The 14,859-nt window shown below is 43.4% G+C and overlaps 1 protein-coding gene across 1 annotated transcript; it reads right to left on the reverse strand.

The window, feature by feature from the left end:
* Positions 1–2,531: 2,531 nt before the first annotated feature.
* On the reverse strand, positions 2,532–14,278 carry LOC132836724 (olfactomedin-4-like). The gene is made up of 5 exons (XM_060856141.1): positions 14,220–14,278; positions 11,380–11,532; positions 7,738–7,947; positions 5,123–5,273; positions 2,532–3,933 (listed from the first exon to the last, which is right to left on the reverse strand). The coding sequence occupies exons 1-5, from the start codon at positions 14,259–14,261 to the stop codon at positions 3,104–3,106; spliced, it is 1,386 nt and encodes a 461-aa protein (XP_060712124.1). The 5' UTR covers positions 14,262–14,278; the 3' UTR covers positions 2,532–3,103.
* Positions 14,279–14,859: the final 581 nt, after the last annotated feature.

Consider the following 14,859-nt stretch of genomic DNA (forward strand, 5'->3'; position numbering starts at 1 on the left):
ATTTGAGAGTGTGTGTTGCAACCATAAACTCAAGCACAAACTGGGGTTTGAGGAAGGGTTAGGAGACTGGGGATGAGGGTGAGGTGGGATGTGGAGGAGGCGGCCGTGGAAGCTGGGGCTGATGAGGTGGAGGTGCTGCCTCCCTTTCCAGCAGGGGTGATCTGCTCAGCCACCGTCCCTTCATCAAACTTGCTGCACCTCTGTCTTGCCGAAGTAAGTCATAAATCTGATTGGTCTGTCTGGCCACAGAAAAAAACCAAGTGGCCAGTAATTTCAAAATGTTTGCTGCTGTCTATTTTTTCCATTGGAACATCCACACAGTGCAAACTCCACACAGTCAGTCGCCTGAGGCAGGAATTGAACCCAGGTCTCTGGTGCTGTGAGGCAACAGTGCTAACCACTGTGCCACCATGCCACCCACAAGATTGTCCTTTTTGTCAAGACAGTTATATGTCAACAAGAAATTCCTTCAATCTGGGGTTTAATTTAGAGTCTGAGTCCATACAGCAAAAGCACAACCTTCCATCTCCATGTTGTGAGGAAAATATGTCGTGGCTTCAATCGGATTAGAATAGGCTGAGAGAATGGGCAACAATATGGCAGATGGGCAGTAAGAAGAACAGATATGCAGGGTATATTTTAAATGGCAAGAGGTTGGAAAGTGTAGATGTACAAAGGCAGCAAGGTGTCCTGGTCAAAAAGTCACTGAAGTCTAACCTGAAGGAACACAAGCTATGTGGACAACTAATGGACTGTTAGCCTTTATTGCAAGAGAATTTGCGTGAAGGATGAGTGAGGTTGTGCTCACATTGCATAGAAGGTTTGATTAGACCACACCTAGAGTACTGTGCACAGTGTTGCTCTCCTTATTATCACCATAAATGGAGTGCAGTGAAGGTTCACCAGATTAGTCTGGGATGGTGGGACTGTCCTGTGAAGAGAGCTTGAGCAAACTGCTTCTGTACTCTCTAGAGTTTCAAAGAATCAGCTCTGATCTCACTGAAAGCTACAAACTATTTAAATATTATAGACGGGGTGGATAGGAGTAAGATGTTTCCCTGTTTCGGGAGTCTAAAGCCAGGGAACACAGTTTAAAGATAAGGGACTTGCCATTTAGGTCTGAGATGAGGAGAAATTATTTTACTCAAAGGGTTGTGAACCTTTGGAATTCTGTACCACAGGGGGCTGAGGAATCTCAGCTTTTGTGTATGTTTAAGGTGTAGATTGATAAGTTTCTGATTACCAGTAATGTACAGGTTCTGGGGAAGGGGTGAGTAAAAAACATTGAGATATTTGATCAGCCATGTTTGTATTGAATGGCAGGGAAGGCTCAATGGACTGAATGGCCTCCTCCTATTCCTAACATTACCTGACTCCTGCCAGTTTTAATCTTCTGCTGCTGAAACTGCAGAACCTGAACTCATTCCAAGCTCTGCTGGCCACTCACACCAAATCCGACTCATCCATTCCAACTGTACTTCTGGTTAAGCATAACCTCAGTTTTGAAATTCTCATCCTTGTTTTCAAATCCCTCCTTGGGGTCACCCTGTAACCTCCTGCACTGTTGATTAGGTCCTAAGTTCTGCCTCTAAAATGCCTTTGTATCTTTGACGATCTTGCCTCCTTTATGAGTCTCCTTTAAAACCTACCTCTTTGACCATGTCATATATATACTATATTTTGTGGGTGAATTTGTACTTGCAGAGTTACATTGTACTTTGCTGAAAAACTGCATGAATTCATGTAAAACTCTGTAATCTCACTTTTTAGATTAGAATCAATCTCAACATCATGGCATAGACAGAGAACACAGGGGGCCAACACCTTCAACATATTGTCTAGCTAACACCCATTGTTACAGTTAACCTGAGAATGCAACTTTTCAAAAAAAGGTTTTGTCATTTACACATGAAAGAAGCGAAACTATCATGGTATTCAAACAGACGAAAGACTCAATAGACAATCAAGGTATTTTTCAATGTATAATTTCAGTTATATCACACTGTAAAGTTTTGCTATATATTCTGTGCCTTACAATTGTATTCTCCACAATCACCTGATGAAGAAGCGGCGCTCCGAAAGCTAGTGCTTCCAATTAAACCTGTTGGACTATAACCTGGTGTTGTGTGACTTTTATCTTTGACTGTGTTAGTCACCTGTCCTTTAATAGCTCCTTATGGGATCTGGTGTCGAAGACTGTTCATAAACACATGTTGCTGAAGTTGCTGTTTCAACCTCTTCTCTTGGTCGCTGTCAGATGGAAAATGTGCCCACAGAGGGGATGAGACTGAAGGCAGTGCAGTGATAGTCGACTGAATAATAGAGTTCAGGATAATCTTGTTAACTGCGTATTGGCAGAATCAAGGGTCATATTGACTGAAGCTGAGTTACAGGACACTGTGCTGAATTGTCAATGAGTCCGTGGAATGAACAAGGAAGTAATTAGATACAAAAGAGTTTAAGGGTGGGAGTAAAGGGCTAAAAAGTGAAGTAGAGAATAAAGAAACACAATTAATGACATGGAACCAGGCTGTTTGTGGATTCTGATATTTATTATTAAATTGATAAGAATTCCAAGATAAATCTCCAAACTGTTTACATCTGGTGATTGACTTCAATAATGATTCAAGAAAGACAGAAAATGAATGAATACATCAGTCAGGAAACCAATTTTCCACCAATGGCACGTTATTCAGCTGGATAGTTGTTTGGATATTGAATGAATCATCATATCCAGGATTATTCCCACGGACAGGATGTTACCATCATTCTGGAGGAGATCCTCTTCATTTTGATGGTGGCTCTTCAAAGTGTTGGTTCCATGAGAGCTCAGTTCAGTTACATCTCCATTCAGACCTTGCCTACCTCTTACTATTTGACTGTAGATTAGAATTTCACCTGTTCTGGGTTTAATTATTGCACCAAACCTGTATGTTGTGACAACTGCCAGCTGTAACACTGAGGCTAAAGCTGTGATGGGAAGAAGTAGATAACGTGGTTTCTAAAGCTAACCTGAGAGTCAAGCACAGACAATCCTTAATGGACCCAGATATCCCCCTGTAATTTCCAGACCTATTGGTTTGGTTTGCTGATTGCTGATTACTCAATTGGCAGCGGGGCTGGTCATTGGTGATTTATGTTCAAAGATCACATCGTAAGTTACCAGGTAGCCATCACTGTATACATAGAGTTTGTGATCAGCTGGATTGTAGTTAATACTTTCCAGTTTATCTGGGACCTTACGCATCATTACAGAAATCTGATTTTCTACCCCATTTCTGGTGTCAAATGTGTAGAAGACTTCCTCAACCTTTGGTTGCACAGGTCGAATGGCATACAGAACCCCACATATTATAAAAGAATTGGTCACACCAGGTTTGTACAGCTTGGTGACCCATGTCTTTTCCACAGTGAAGGTGGCCTCATTAATCTTACCAATAACAGCATTCCCAGCATTTGCTTCAGGGCAGTAAATGACCCAAAGGCCAGATTCATCCACAGCAAAGTCTATGTCTTGGAAGACAGTGCCCGCATAAGAATACCTGTTATTGAAAACTGCACTTCTAAGAGTCTGCCTCTGTACTCTGCCTGTGTCTATGTGATACCTGCACATGTCCCTGGAATTGTAGCAGTTGTAATACAAGGAATTATTGTACAAAACCATTCCACTTCCCTGTGCTCTGTGTGAACTCGGTAATGATTTGGTTATTGCATTTGTGGAAAGTAGCATATCATTAAGTGAATTATAGACTCTGAAGGAATACAGCGTTCGTCTATCTGTGTGGAGTGGTGCCACCCAATATAGCTCCTTTTTATGAGGGAGTAGAACTGAATCTTTACCCCACCCTCCATATTTATAATTAACTCCATTATAGTTGACTCGTACTATAGTAGGTACACCTATTTGGAGAAGGCCATTATGATTGCAGCTTCCTGTTTGGGGGAAGAAAATAAGCTCCAGTTCAGTTTTGTGTACTCATATTTTTCAAATTCAACTTACTGACAATTGTAGTTAAATTGTCATTATAATGATATACCAGCATAGATCCTCCTGTCTGGTCAGAGACTGACCTACCTCGGATAATGTGCCAGGGGTGTAGGTTTGCTCGTTGAGCTGTAGGTTTGATATCCAGACATTTCGTTACCTGGCAAGTTAACATCTTCTGTGGCGACCTCCAAGTGAAGCGAAGCTGTTGTCTCCTGCTTTCTATTTATATCTTTCTCCTGGATGGGGTTCCTGGGGTTTGTGGTGATGTCATTTCCTGTTTGTTTTCTGACCAGCCACAATGCCGTACACAAACACATAGATCTAGATGCCATCTATCAACCCCTCAGAAAACGAACAAGAAATGACATCACCACAAACCCCAGGAACCCCATCCAGGAGAAAGATATAAATAGAAAGCAGGAGACAACAGCTTCGCTTCACTTGGAGGTCGCCACTGATGATGTTAACTCACCTGGTAACGAAACGTCTGGATATCAAACCTACAGCTCAGCGAGCAAACCTACACCCTAAACCTCAACCTGAGCTACAAACCTTGCATAATGTGCCAAGCAAACATATAGATCTCTTGGTAATTGTTCAGGGAATCTCCTGTCTCAGCTCAACTACCCTCAATGTACCTAACGACCTAGCCCACCTGCCACACAGCCACCTGCCACTTGATCAACCTATCCACTTATTTCTCCTACCCCCACCCACTTATTTTGTCTCCGTGGCTTTTCGATGAAGCTTGGGACATTTTAAACCTTGCTGATTGGAGTACAGTAGCCACTGCTTGGTTTCTTTACACAACTCTCTCTCTCAAGGGTTGATGCATTAAGTCAGTTCTGAAAGACCCTCCACTCTGAAATTCTGGATAAGGTATGTGTGTATTTTGTCAGATTAGGGTTAAAAATGGGATTTCCCCTTCCTGATGGGCAAATCTGAGCTAATATATCTTGGGTACGCTAAGTTGTCTGTTAATTTCTAAACAAAAATTACAGTTGCAACCATTTTGGGTTGTGAAATATTTATCATACTTTTTAATTTCCTTATAAATTCTGATAAATGGGTGAATTCTGAACCTCATCCTGATAGTCATTACAATGCGTGCCTGTTAGCAGATTAATTACTCACCTTTTTCAATGGGAGGAAGAGTTGGTGGGGCTTGGTTCTTCTCACAGTCTGCCAGCTGTTTCCTCAGCAGTGCAACTTCTTTGCGGAATGCCAGTATGTTTTGTTTGTCAAACGATTCCAGCTCATTGATAGTGCGTGAAATATTTGCAATCTGAAATACATAGGACATTTGAAGAGAGGGTTTGGGATCATGGGGATGGAAGGAGGCCATTCAGCCCTTTCGAGTAGGTTCTGCCTTTCAATGAGACTGCAGCTGATTAGTATTTTCGTGGCCATTGGTCTGCCCTGGCTCCATGAGCATTACTCTCCTTAAGTGACAGTAATCCATCAAACCAAGGTTGGAAATTTCCAGTTGACCTACAGGTTCAGCAGCATTCTAAGAGAGAGGTCTCCAGATTTCCCCACCCATTGGTGTTAAATGCTCATTGACATGAATCTTGAACAGTCAAACTCCACTTTGAGATTATGCCCCCTTGTTGTGCACACCCCAAACCATGTAACTGGACTTCTCGATCTCAGCAGTTTGAGGAATTGAATTAAAACACACAGTCACAACGATACAAATTGAGTAGCATAGGGATCCCAGCACAGAGAGAGCTATCATCCCTTAAACTAATGTTGTGCGTATAACGGTTAATGCTATTCTTGTTCTGCATCCCGGCCTTGTGTATCTCTCCAATTTTAGTTGCTCCACTACATATAGCCCTAAACATTGGAATCTACCCCTTAAAGTTGTTCTTCTTTCTTTCTTTCTATCTCCTCCTTTAAGATGTTCCTTAAAACATACCTCAAATCTCTCTTAATGTCTCTGCTCCCAGTTAAATCTTGTTTATTGCTCCTGTGAACTAACTGCCTTGGGATGTCAAACTCCTGAAAGGCCCCTTATAAAAACAAGTTGTTGTGACTAATATCCCCCCTTCCATTGGATCAGTAAATCTCTACATTCTACTCCTCTTGTTCTAAAGATATAAAATACTCAACCAGTACAGGACAGAGAAACACAAGACAGCATTGCTATTATAGTGTGGCCTCCTTCTTGTTCCCATTAAAATCTTCCATATTTTTATCCCAATTACTGCCCTAATATACCCCTTCTCACCTTTCCCTAGAGTCTAAGAATCACTGATCTGAATATATTTATAGACAACTGGTTTACTTCTCCAGTATCAAATCTGGCATTAAGTATATAGGCTTGCTGTCCTTCAATGAAACTGTTTGTTCAACAGACATCCCATAATCTGAAGATGACCCCTCACTCCAGTGTCTCTTCCTAACTACTAGCTCTGCTCTTCATCAACTGCCTCCCCCATTCTCACACTCACCTTCAGTAATAAGAGTTCACGGACTTCTGTGTCGCTGACATCAAAACCATTCATTCGCTATCACAAGAAGCAGGAGAAAGTGAGGACTGCAGATGCTGGAGATCAGAGTCAAGAGTGCAGCGCTGGAAAAGCACAGCAGGTCAGGCAGCTTCTGAGGAGCAGAAGAATCGATGTTTCGGGCATAAGCCCTTCGTCAGCCTTCCCCTGAGGAAGGGCTTATGCCGGAAACGTTGATTCGCCTTGATGTCTCGAGGAATTAAGGGCTACGGGGAGAATGCGGGTAAGTGGAGTTGAAATGCCCATCAGCCATGATTGAATGGCAGAGTGGACTCGATGGGCCGAATGGCCTTACTTCCAGTCCTGTGTCGTATGGTCTTATGGTCTTATGCTAAGAAGCACCCCTGGACTTTTCAAATGTAGTATACGTGAGTTCTGTAGGAGTTGGGACATCATGTTGAGGTTGAACAGGACATTGGTGAGGCCTCTTCTGGGAAATGGTGTCCAGTTCTAGTCACCAGTTTTAGAAAGGATATTATTAAGCTGGAGAGGGTTCAGAAGAGATTTACCAGGATGTTGCCCAGTATGGAAGGTTTGAGGTATAAAGAAAAGCTGGACTTTTTTTCACTGGAGCGTAGGAGGTTGCAAAATGACATTATGGAAGTTTATAAAATAAAGACGTTTCCCTTGGATGGGGGATTTCATGACTGGGGACATATTTTTAGGGTGAGAGGAGAGAGATTTAAAAAAGACTTGGGGGGAAGGTTTTTTTTTACACAGAGGGCGATTCAAACGTGGAATGAACTTCCTGAGGAAGTGGCGATATAGGTAGAATTACAACGTTTAAAAGACATTTTGGATAGTACATGAATAGGAAAGGTGTGGAGGAAGCAGATGAGACTAATTTAGTTTGGGATTATGTTCAGCATAGGCTAGTTGGACTGAAGGGTCTGTTTCTGTGCTGTGTGGATATATTGATAGAACACAGTGTGTACACAGGCCCTTCGGTCTAACAAGTCCATACCGACCCTCTGAAGAGTAAACCACCTACACTCATTCCCCCTACCCTATATTTGCCCCTGACTAATGCACTTAACCTACATATCCCTGGTGGACAATTTAGAACGGCCAATCCACCCTAACACAGACACAGGGAGAATGTGCAAACTCCGCACAGACAGTCGCCCGAGACTAGAATCAAACCCAAGTCCCAGGTGCTACGAGGCAGAAGTGCTAACCACTGAGCCAATGTGCCGCTATGGTTATGATAAATAGAGCAATTTGTTTCTTCCTGACCTCCACGAAGAGCCGATCGATGATGCTGTTGCTGCCATTGAGGGACTGCTTCAGCTGATTGGTGAGTGCCTCCAGCTCTTGGATCTCCAACTTCAACAGCTCAAAGTCGAGCTGAGTGTAGCCATGTCCAGTCTCCATCTTCTCCAGGCGGAGGGTCAGGTTCACCAGCTTGGAGGAGTGCACAGAAACAGCCCTCGAGTATTGCCGCACCTGAATGGAACATCACAGCACACGTATGGAGTTACAGACACCTCCAGAGTCACCAAACCATCTTCACTCCTCACTACAGTGCACAAGTTACCATGCTCTGGTTTGGTGTAATTTGCACATGCTAACACTTTGTAATAAATCCTCCACAAGTTTCTTGTAACGACGATATTTTAAATGAATATAAATCCTGTTTTCTTCACACATCAAAGGTAACAATGTAGAAAACCATCATAATTTTAATTGTAGTGGACAAGAGTTAACAATTTGTTGGTTTAATAATTAAAACCCACTTAATTTTATATAATTCGCGAATCATAATTGAAATTCATGTCAATTTAACAAATACAAATGATCTTTGATATAGAACAGAATTGCAGGAGAAACTTAGCAGGTTTGGCAAATTCTATGGAAAGAGAAACAGAATTTCAAGGCCAATGGAGGGCTGGGTATTGTAAAATCAAGGACATCTCTTGGGAACCAAGGCAGGACAGATGACTGAGGAGACAGTAGGGGAGCACTTAGAGACCTGTGACAATAGTTCTATCAGTTTTAAGATAGTTATAGAGAGGGACAAAAGTGGTCCACAGGTTCAAGTTCTAACCTGGGGCAAAGTGAATCTTGATGGACTTGGCAGGGTTGATTGGAGTAGTTTGTTTCCAGATGAAGGAATGTCCTGCAAGCGGGAGGCTTTTAAACATGAGATAGCTAGGGTTCAAGGTCTGTACGTTCATGTGAGGGTAAAGGGCGAGGTTGGCAGGAATAGGGAGCCCTTGATGACAAGAAATATTGAGGTTTTGACCAGAAAAAGAAGGAGGCATGGCTCAGGTACAGGCAGCTGGGATCAAAGATCCCTGGAGGTAAAGAGGGGTTACAGGAATTCACTCAAGAAGGAAATCAGGAGGGCAAAAAGGGGGCATGAGATGGCTTTGGCTGAGAAGATGGTGATGAATCCAAAGAGGTTCTTTAAGTATATTAAAGGATAAAGAATATATATATATAGAGACAGAGAGTAGGTCTCCTCGAGAACTATAATGGACATATATGTGTGGAACTGCAGGAGATGGGCAAGGGAGACAATGAATATTTCTCCTCTGTGTTTTTACTGTGGAGAAAAACATGAAGACTTGGGAACTTGGGGAAGTTAGTGGTGATATCTTGGGGACAGTCCACGTCACAGTAGAGGTGGTGTTGGATGTATTAGAACGTATGAAGGTGGATAAATCTCCTGGTCCTGACCAGATATATCCAAGGACCCTGCAAGACGCTGGAGAAGAAAGTTGCAGGGGCTCTGGCTATTTTTGCATCATCGTTAACCATGGGTGAGGTCTCAGTCGAGTGGAGGTTAGTGAATATTGTGCCCTTATTCAAAAAAGGCTGCCATGTCAAACCTGGGAATTATAGACCAGTAAGCCTAATACCTGTGGTAGGTAAGTTAGTTGAGACAATCCTGAGATAAGATATACATGCATTAAGAAGGACAGGGTTTGATTAGGAGTAGTCAGCATGGCTTTGTGTGTGGGAAATCATGCCTCACAAATGTGTTGGAATTCTTTGCTGAAGTGACCGGGAGGGTTGATGAGGACAGGGCAGTAGGCATAGTCTATATGGATTTCAGTAAGACCTTTGATAAGGTTCCACATAGTAGGCTACTCTGGAAGGTTAAATCACATGGAATCCAGGTGGAGCTGGCAAATTGGATACACGATGGGTTGATGACAGGAAGCAGTGGGTAATAGGAAGGACGCTTGTCGGACTGGAGGCCTGTGACTAGTGGAGTGCCTCAGCGGTCAGTGCTGGGCCCATTGCTGTTTGTTATATATATCACTGATTTGGATGAGAATGTACAGGGCATGATTAGTAAGTTTGCAAATGACATTGGAGCAGGTGGTACCATGGACAGTGAAGAAGGCTATCAGAGTTTGCAGCAGGACCTTGATCAGCTGGGGAAGTGGCAAATGGAGTTTAATATGGATAAGTGTGAGGTCTTGCATTTTGGAAAGTCAAAGGTAGGAGTTTCATGGTGAATGGTACGGCCTTAAGGAGTGTAGTGGAACAGAGGGACCTTGGAGTTCAGGTGCACAGTTCTCTGAAAGTGGAGTCCTAGGTAGACAGGACAGTGAAGAAAGCTTTTGGCACACTGGCCTTCATCAGTCAGGGCATTGAGTAGAGGAGGGAAGTTATGTTGCAGTTATACAGGACGTTGAAACTGTACCTGGAGTATTGTGTTCAGTTTTGGTCACCTTGCTACAGGGAGGATGTTGTTAAACTGGAAAGAGTGCAGAAGAAATTTACAAGGATGTTGCCAGGACTGAAGCGTCTGAGTCACAGGGAGAGGTTGGACAAGCTAGGACCTTTTTCTTTGGAGCGTAGGAGACTGAAGGGGGATCCTCAAGAAATGTATAAGACCATGAGAGGTATGCATAGGGTGAATGGACTCAGTCTTTTTTCCACGGTTGGGGAATCAAGGACTAGAGGGCAAAAAGTTTAAGGTTAGAGGGGAAAGAATAAAAAGGAACCTGAGGGGCAACTTATTTTATACAGAGGGTGGTAGGTATATGGAAAGAGCTGCCAGCGAAAGTGATGGAGGTGGGTACATTAACAACATCTAAAAGGCATTTGGACAATTACTAGGACAATGCCTAGTATGGAGGGAAGGTCTTATGAGAAAAGGCTGAGGGACTTGAGGCTGTTTTCATTAGAGAGAAGAAGGCCAACAGGTAACTTATTTGAGACATATAAGATAATTAGAGGGTTAGATAGGGTGGACAGGGAGAGCCTTTTTCCTTGGATGGTGATGGTTAGCATGAGGGGACATAGCTTTAAATTGAGGGGTGATAGATATAGGACAGATGTCAGAGGTAGTTTCTTTACTCAGAGAGTAGTACGGACATGGAACGCACTGCCTGCAACAATATTACACTCACCAACTTTAAGGGCATTTACGTGGTCATTCAATAGACATGTGGACAAGAATGGAAAAATGTAGGCTAGATGGGCCTCAGATCGATTCCACAGGTCGGCACAACATCAAGGGCTGAAGGGCTTGTACTGCGCTGTAATGTTCGATGTTCTATGTTCTATGTACATGGATAGGAAAGGCTTAGAAGGATACGGACCAAATGCAGGGAAATGGGGTGAGCATGGGTGGACATGTTGGTCGGCATGGACCAGTTTGGGCCAAAGGGCCTGTCTCCATGCTGTAGGACTCTATGACTCTATGACAAATATTCTCCATGACATCAGCAAGTATCCTCTATTGATAAATACCCATCCATTTCATCTGTCAGTATTGATGAATAAGGTGGGATTGGGGATGTCCTAAAACGAATCATCTCACCATAATTTTCACCTGAGTCTCGGGCATTAAATGTAAGAGCTAAATTATTAATACAGTCCGAAAGTGACTGTAATTTACAATAGTAAGAAATGAACCTTGTTGATTTCCTGTTCCACGCTGATCCTGAGCCTCTCCGATATGGTTTCCAAATATTCCATCTTTTCCACTGGGAATGGCGGATCAGACAAAACCACGGAGCAGTAACAAACTCCTTCATTGTTGATTGACCCATTGACATTGATGCCAGACTGTAGATGTAGAAATCAGAATTAGTGTAAACTCATCACTGGTGTGAACTGGTAACATTCCTCACCCTCTCCCAAATTAAAGTGCTCTGTTTTACCCCCCTCTTACCTGTAAAGCAGTTGCCAACAAATTGGTTGCATTTTGTCTCCTTGTACCAATTATTCACCTCAACCATTAAAACGTCTGGTTACACATATCACCCAATTTACCTTCCACGTTTACAATGGGCAGGCTTCTTAACGCCAGTGTTCTGTCCCTACCTTGAGGGAAATTAGCCTCCCTTTGTTCTCAGTATCCATGAATTATCAGGTATTCAATATAATTATAAAACAATGCAGCCCCTCCAGAAGGATTGCATCTACTCAGATCATCCTGCCTTAGTCTGCCTTATGTATGTCATCTTTACAGCTCCAGACTTTTGCATCCTTTTTAATTTTCAGGCAGCACATACCAAATTGTGTAAAATCAAATTCTCCTAAACTCCCTGCTCATCCTCTTAATTTACCTTAAATCAGGATTCTTTGTGTTCTAACATTCTTTACTGGGACAACTTCTCCCTATTAAGTCTCACCTGAGAGACGATTTCATTGTATCTCTACAGTGTGGAAGTAGGCCATTCAGCCCATCACAGACGCTCTGAAAAGCATTCCACCCTGACCCAATCCCCCTAACTTATCCCTTAACCCTGCATTTCCCGCGGCTAACCCACCCAGTCTGCAAACACCCCTGGACACTACGGTCAATTAACCGTGGCCAATCCACCCTAACCTGCACACCTTTCGACTGTGGGAGGAAACCGGAGCACCCAGAGGAAACCCACGCAGACACGGAGGGGGAGGTGTGAACTCCACACAGTCAGTGGCCAAGGGTGGATTTCAACCTAGAGACAGCAGTACTATCCACTAAGACACAGTTCAGCCCACTCTTATCACGCTTAGGTAAAGCTGACAGGTCAAAGTTCACCACCCTTCATTAATGCAGCATTGTCGCTGTGAGAGTACTCAACATTAGTGATCATTTCATTAAGCTTTGGTGTTGATGTGCACTGTCACTGCATCTGAACGAACATCAAAGGGCCAGTGCTGCAGTTTGTAGTTATCCCTTTGCCCTACCTGCATGTTGAACTGGAGGAAGAGGTTCATACAGTCTCTTCTACTAAGACAAATTCTTAACAATGCAGAAACATAGGGAATAGGAACAGGAGTAGTCTATTTTTCCCCATTGAGCCCCCACACCGTCATTCAACACAAAATCTTTCTCAATGTCATGCTTCTGCTCCCTCCCTCGAACACCTTCTGCTGAGGAAATCTCTTCCTTTCTTAATCTATTCAGTGTCTCAGCCTCCACGGTTTTCTGTGCAAGATAATCCCACTGGGTTACCAACCTCTAAAATTAAGATATTTCTCCTCTGCTCAGTCTGAAATGGCCTACTCTGTATCCTGACTGTACCTATCGCATTCCCAGCTACCTCCCCTCCCCCCCCCCCCCCCCCCCCCCCCCCCCCAGCCCATCCCCCTCCCATTTATTTCTCAGCCCCCTTGGGCCACAAGCCTCATTCCTTCTTGATGAAGAGCCTATGCTCGAAACGTTGATTCTCCTGCTCCTCGGATGCCACCTGACCGGCTGTGCTTTTCCAGCACCACACTCTTCATCTGGAGGTGAGTCTGGAATGAAGTTTCCATGAAGTTCTCAGGTTGCTGCTTTTCTAAATTATCCCAGATACTGGGAACAAATAAATCAAGAGTTTATGAGAAGAGGCATGATGGCTCAAGTCTGACTCTTCCTACAGCACAACATTTTACCAATGCCAAGATGACAGTAAACAGCTTTGACTAAGTGCATAACGCCAGGTTTTAGTCCAACAGGTTTATTTGGAAATGCTAGCTTTTGGAACGCTGCTCCTTCACCAGGTAGTTGACCATCTGATGAAGGGTCGCCGCTCCAAAAGCTAGCGTTTCCAAATAAACCTGTTGGACTATTACCTGGTGTCTTGTGATTTTTAACTTAGTCCACCCCAGTCCAACGCCGGCATCTCCAAGTGATTGAGTACGTACAGCTATTCATTTGAAGAGAAGATGCATTAGTCAATTTTCAACAAGGTATACAATGAGATTAGTGCTGTTGGCTGAGGAACAAACATTGGCCAGTATGCTAGTGACAAACTCAACTGCTCTTCTTTGGAACAGGATCATTGGATCTGTACAATGCACCTGGAACAAGGGATAAAGCCTCGATTCTGAACAAAGGCATCTCCTACTGTGCACCATTCCTTAGCACTACACTGGATTTGCAGGCTAGATTGCATCTTCAAATCTCCAGAATCACAGAATAGTGTTGGATGCGGCCATTTAGCCCATCAGCTCCACACCGACCCTCTGAAGAGCATCCCGGACCAACCCCGCAACTCCACTTCCCATGGCTAACCCACCAAGCCTGCACATCCCCGGACACTATGGGCAATTTATCATGGCCAATTTATCTAACCTGCACATTCTTGGACTGTGGGAGGAGACCAAAGTACCTGAAGGAAACCCAAGGGGAGAATGAGCAATTTCTACACGGACAGTCGTCGGAGATGGGAATTATTGGTCCCTGGCACTGTGAGGCAGCAGTGCTGACCGCCGAGCCACTGTGCTGTCCAGAGTGGAGTTTAAAGCCAGAACTGATACAAAATGAGAAGTAAACTCACAGAAGGCAGGACAGTGGCCGCGATCAACAGAAGGAACAGCATCTTTATTCTGCTTCTGAGCTCACCTCCAAGTTACTTGAGGCGGGGTTTGAGGTTTAAATAACAAACTCACCAGGAAGTTCTCCCCAAAATTGGGTGACACATTCCTCTGAGAGCAAATCAGGAAGAATGCCTTTCTGGTATGTAACTAAATCACTGGGAGTTGGGCAAGTCAACTTGGCAGATTGTTGCATAATTATGTCAATGATTAAGGGCAGGTGGATTTTGGTTTCATTGTTTTCTGTCCTGATGTGGCTGTTAACTTGAGTTTTATTTTCTTTAAACAATGTCTCAAGTATGTGTTGTTTTTTGCACAGGTTTATTTCCTGCTGTCTGCCTTTTCTGTGGTTGTGGTCACAGATAACCCTATATTCCGTTGTCTGGCCAAATATATTTATGTAATTGATAAAGTACAGATTTATGCAGCTTTTCTGAGGCTGAAATTCGCTCAATCACACTCACACTCTGACTCTGACTGATTCAGCTCTACTCGCCTTCAATCCAAGTGACACAAACTCGAATGGATATGGTTGAGAACTGGTTTCAGCCATTCACAACCAGATCTAACTGGACCACACTGAAAACACTCTCAGGTTCTTTT

Source organism: Hemiscyllium ocellatum, chromosome 47 (genome assembly GCF_020745735.1).
Source record: "Hemiscyllium ocellatum isolate sHemOce1 chromosome 47, sHemOce1.pat.X.cur, whole genome shotgun sequence".
Classification (NCBI taxonomy): domain Eukaryota; kingdom Metazoa; phylum Chordata; class Chondrichthyes; order Orectolobiformes; family Hemiscylliidae; genus Hemiscyllium; species Hemiscyllium ocellatum.

What these genes read in the sequence shown, in the direction of transcription:
- LOC132836724 (XM_060856141.1), bottom strand. Translation starts at nt 14,261, where the DNA reads ATGCTGTTCCTTCTGTTGATCGCGGCCACTGTCCTGCCTTCT. An exon ending in TGGAACAGGAAATCAACAAG is followed by an intron (nt 7,948 to 11,379) that starts GTTCATTTCTTA and finishes TGTTCCATTCAG; the next exon opens with GTGCGGCAATACTCGAGGGC. An exon ending in TCTTCCTCCCATTGAAAAAG is followed by an intron (nt 3,934 to 5,122) that starts GTGAGTAATTAA and finishes TCCCCCAAACAG; the next exon opens with GAAGCTGCAATCATAATGGC.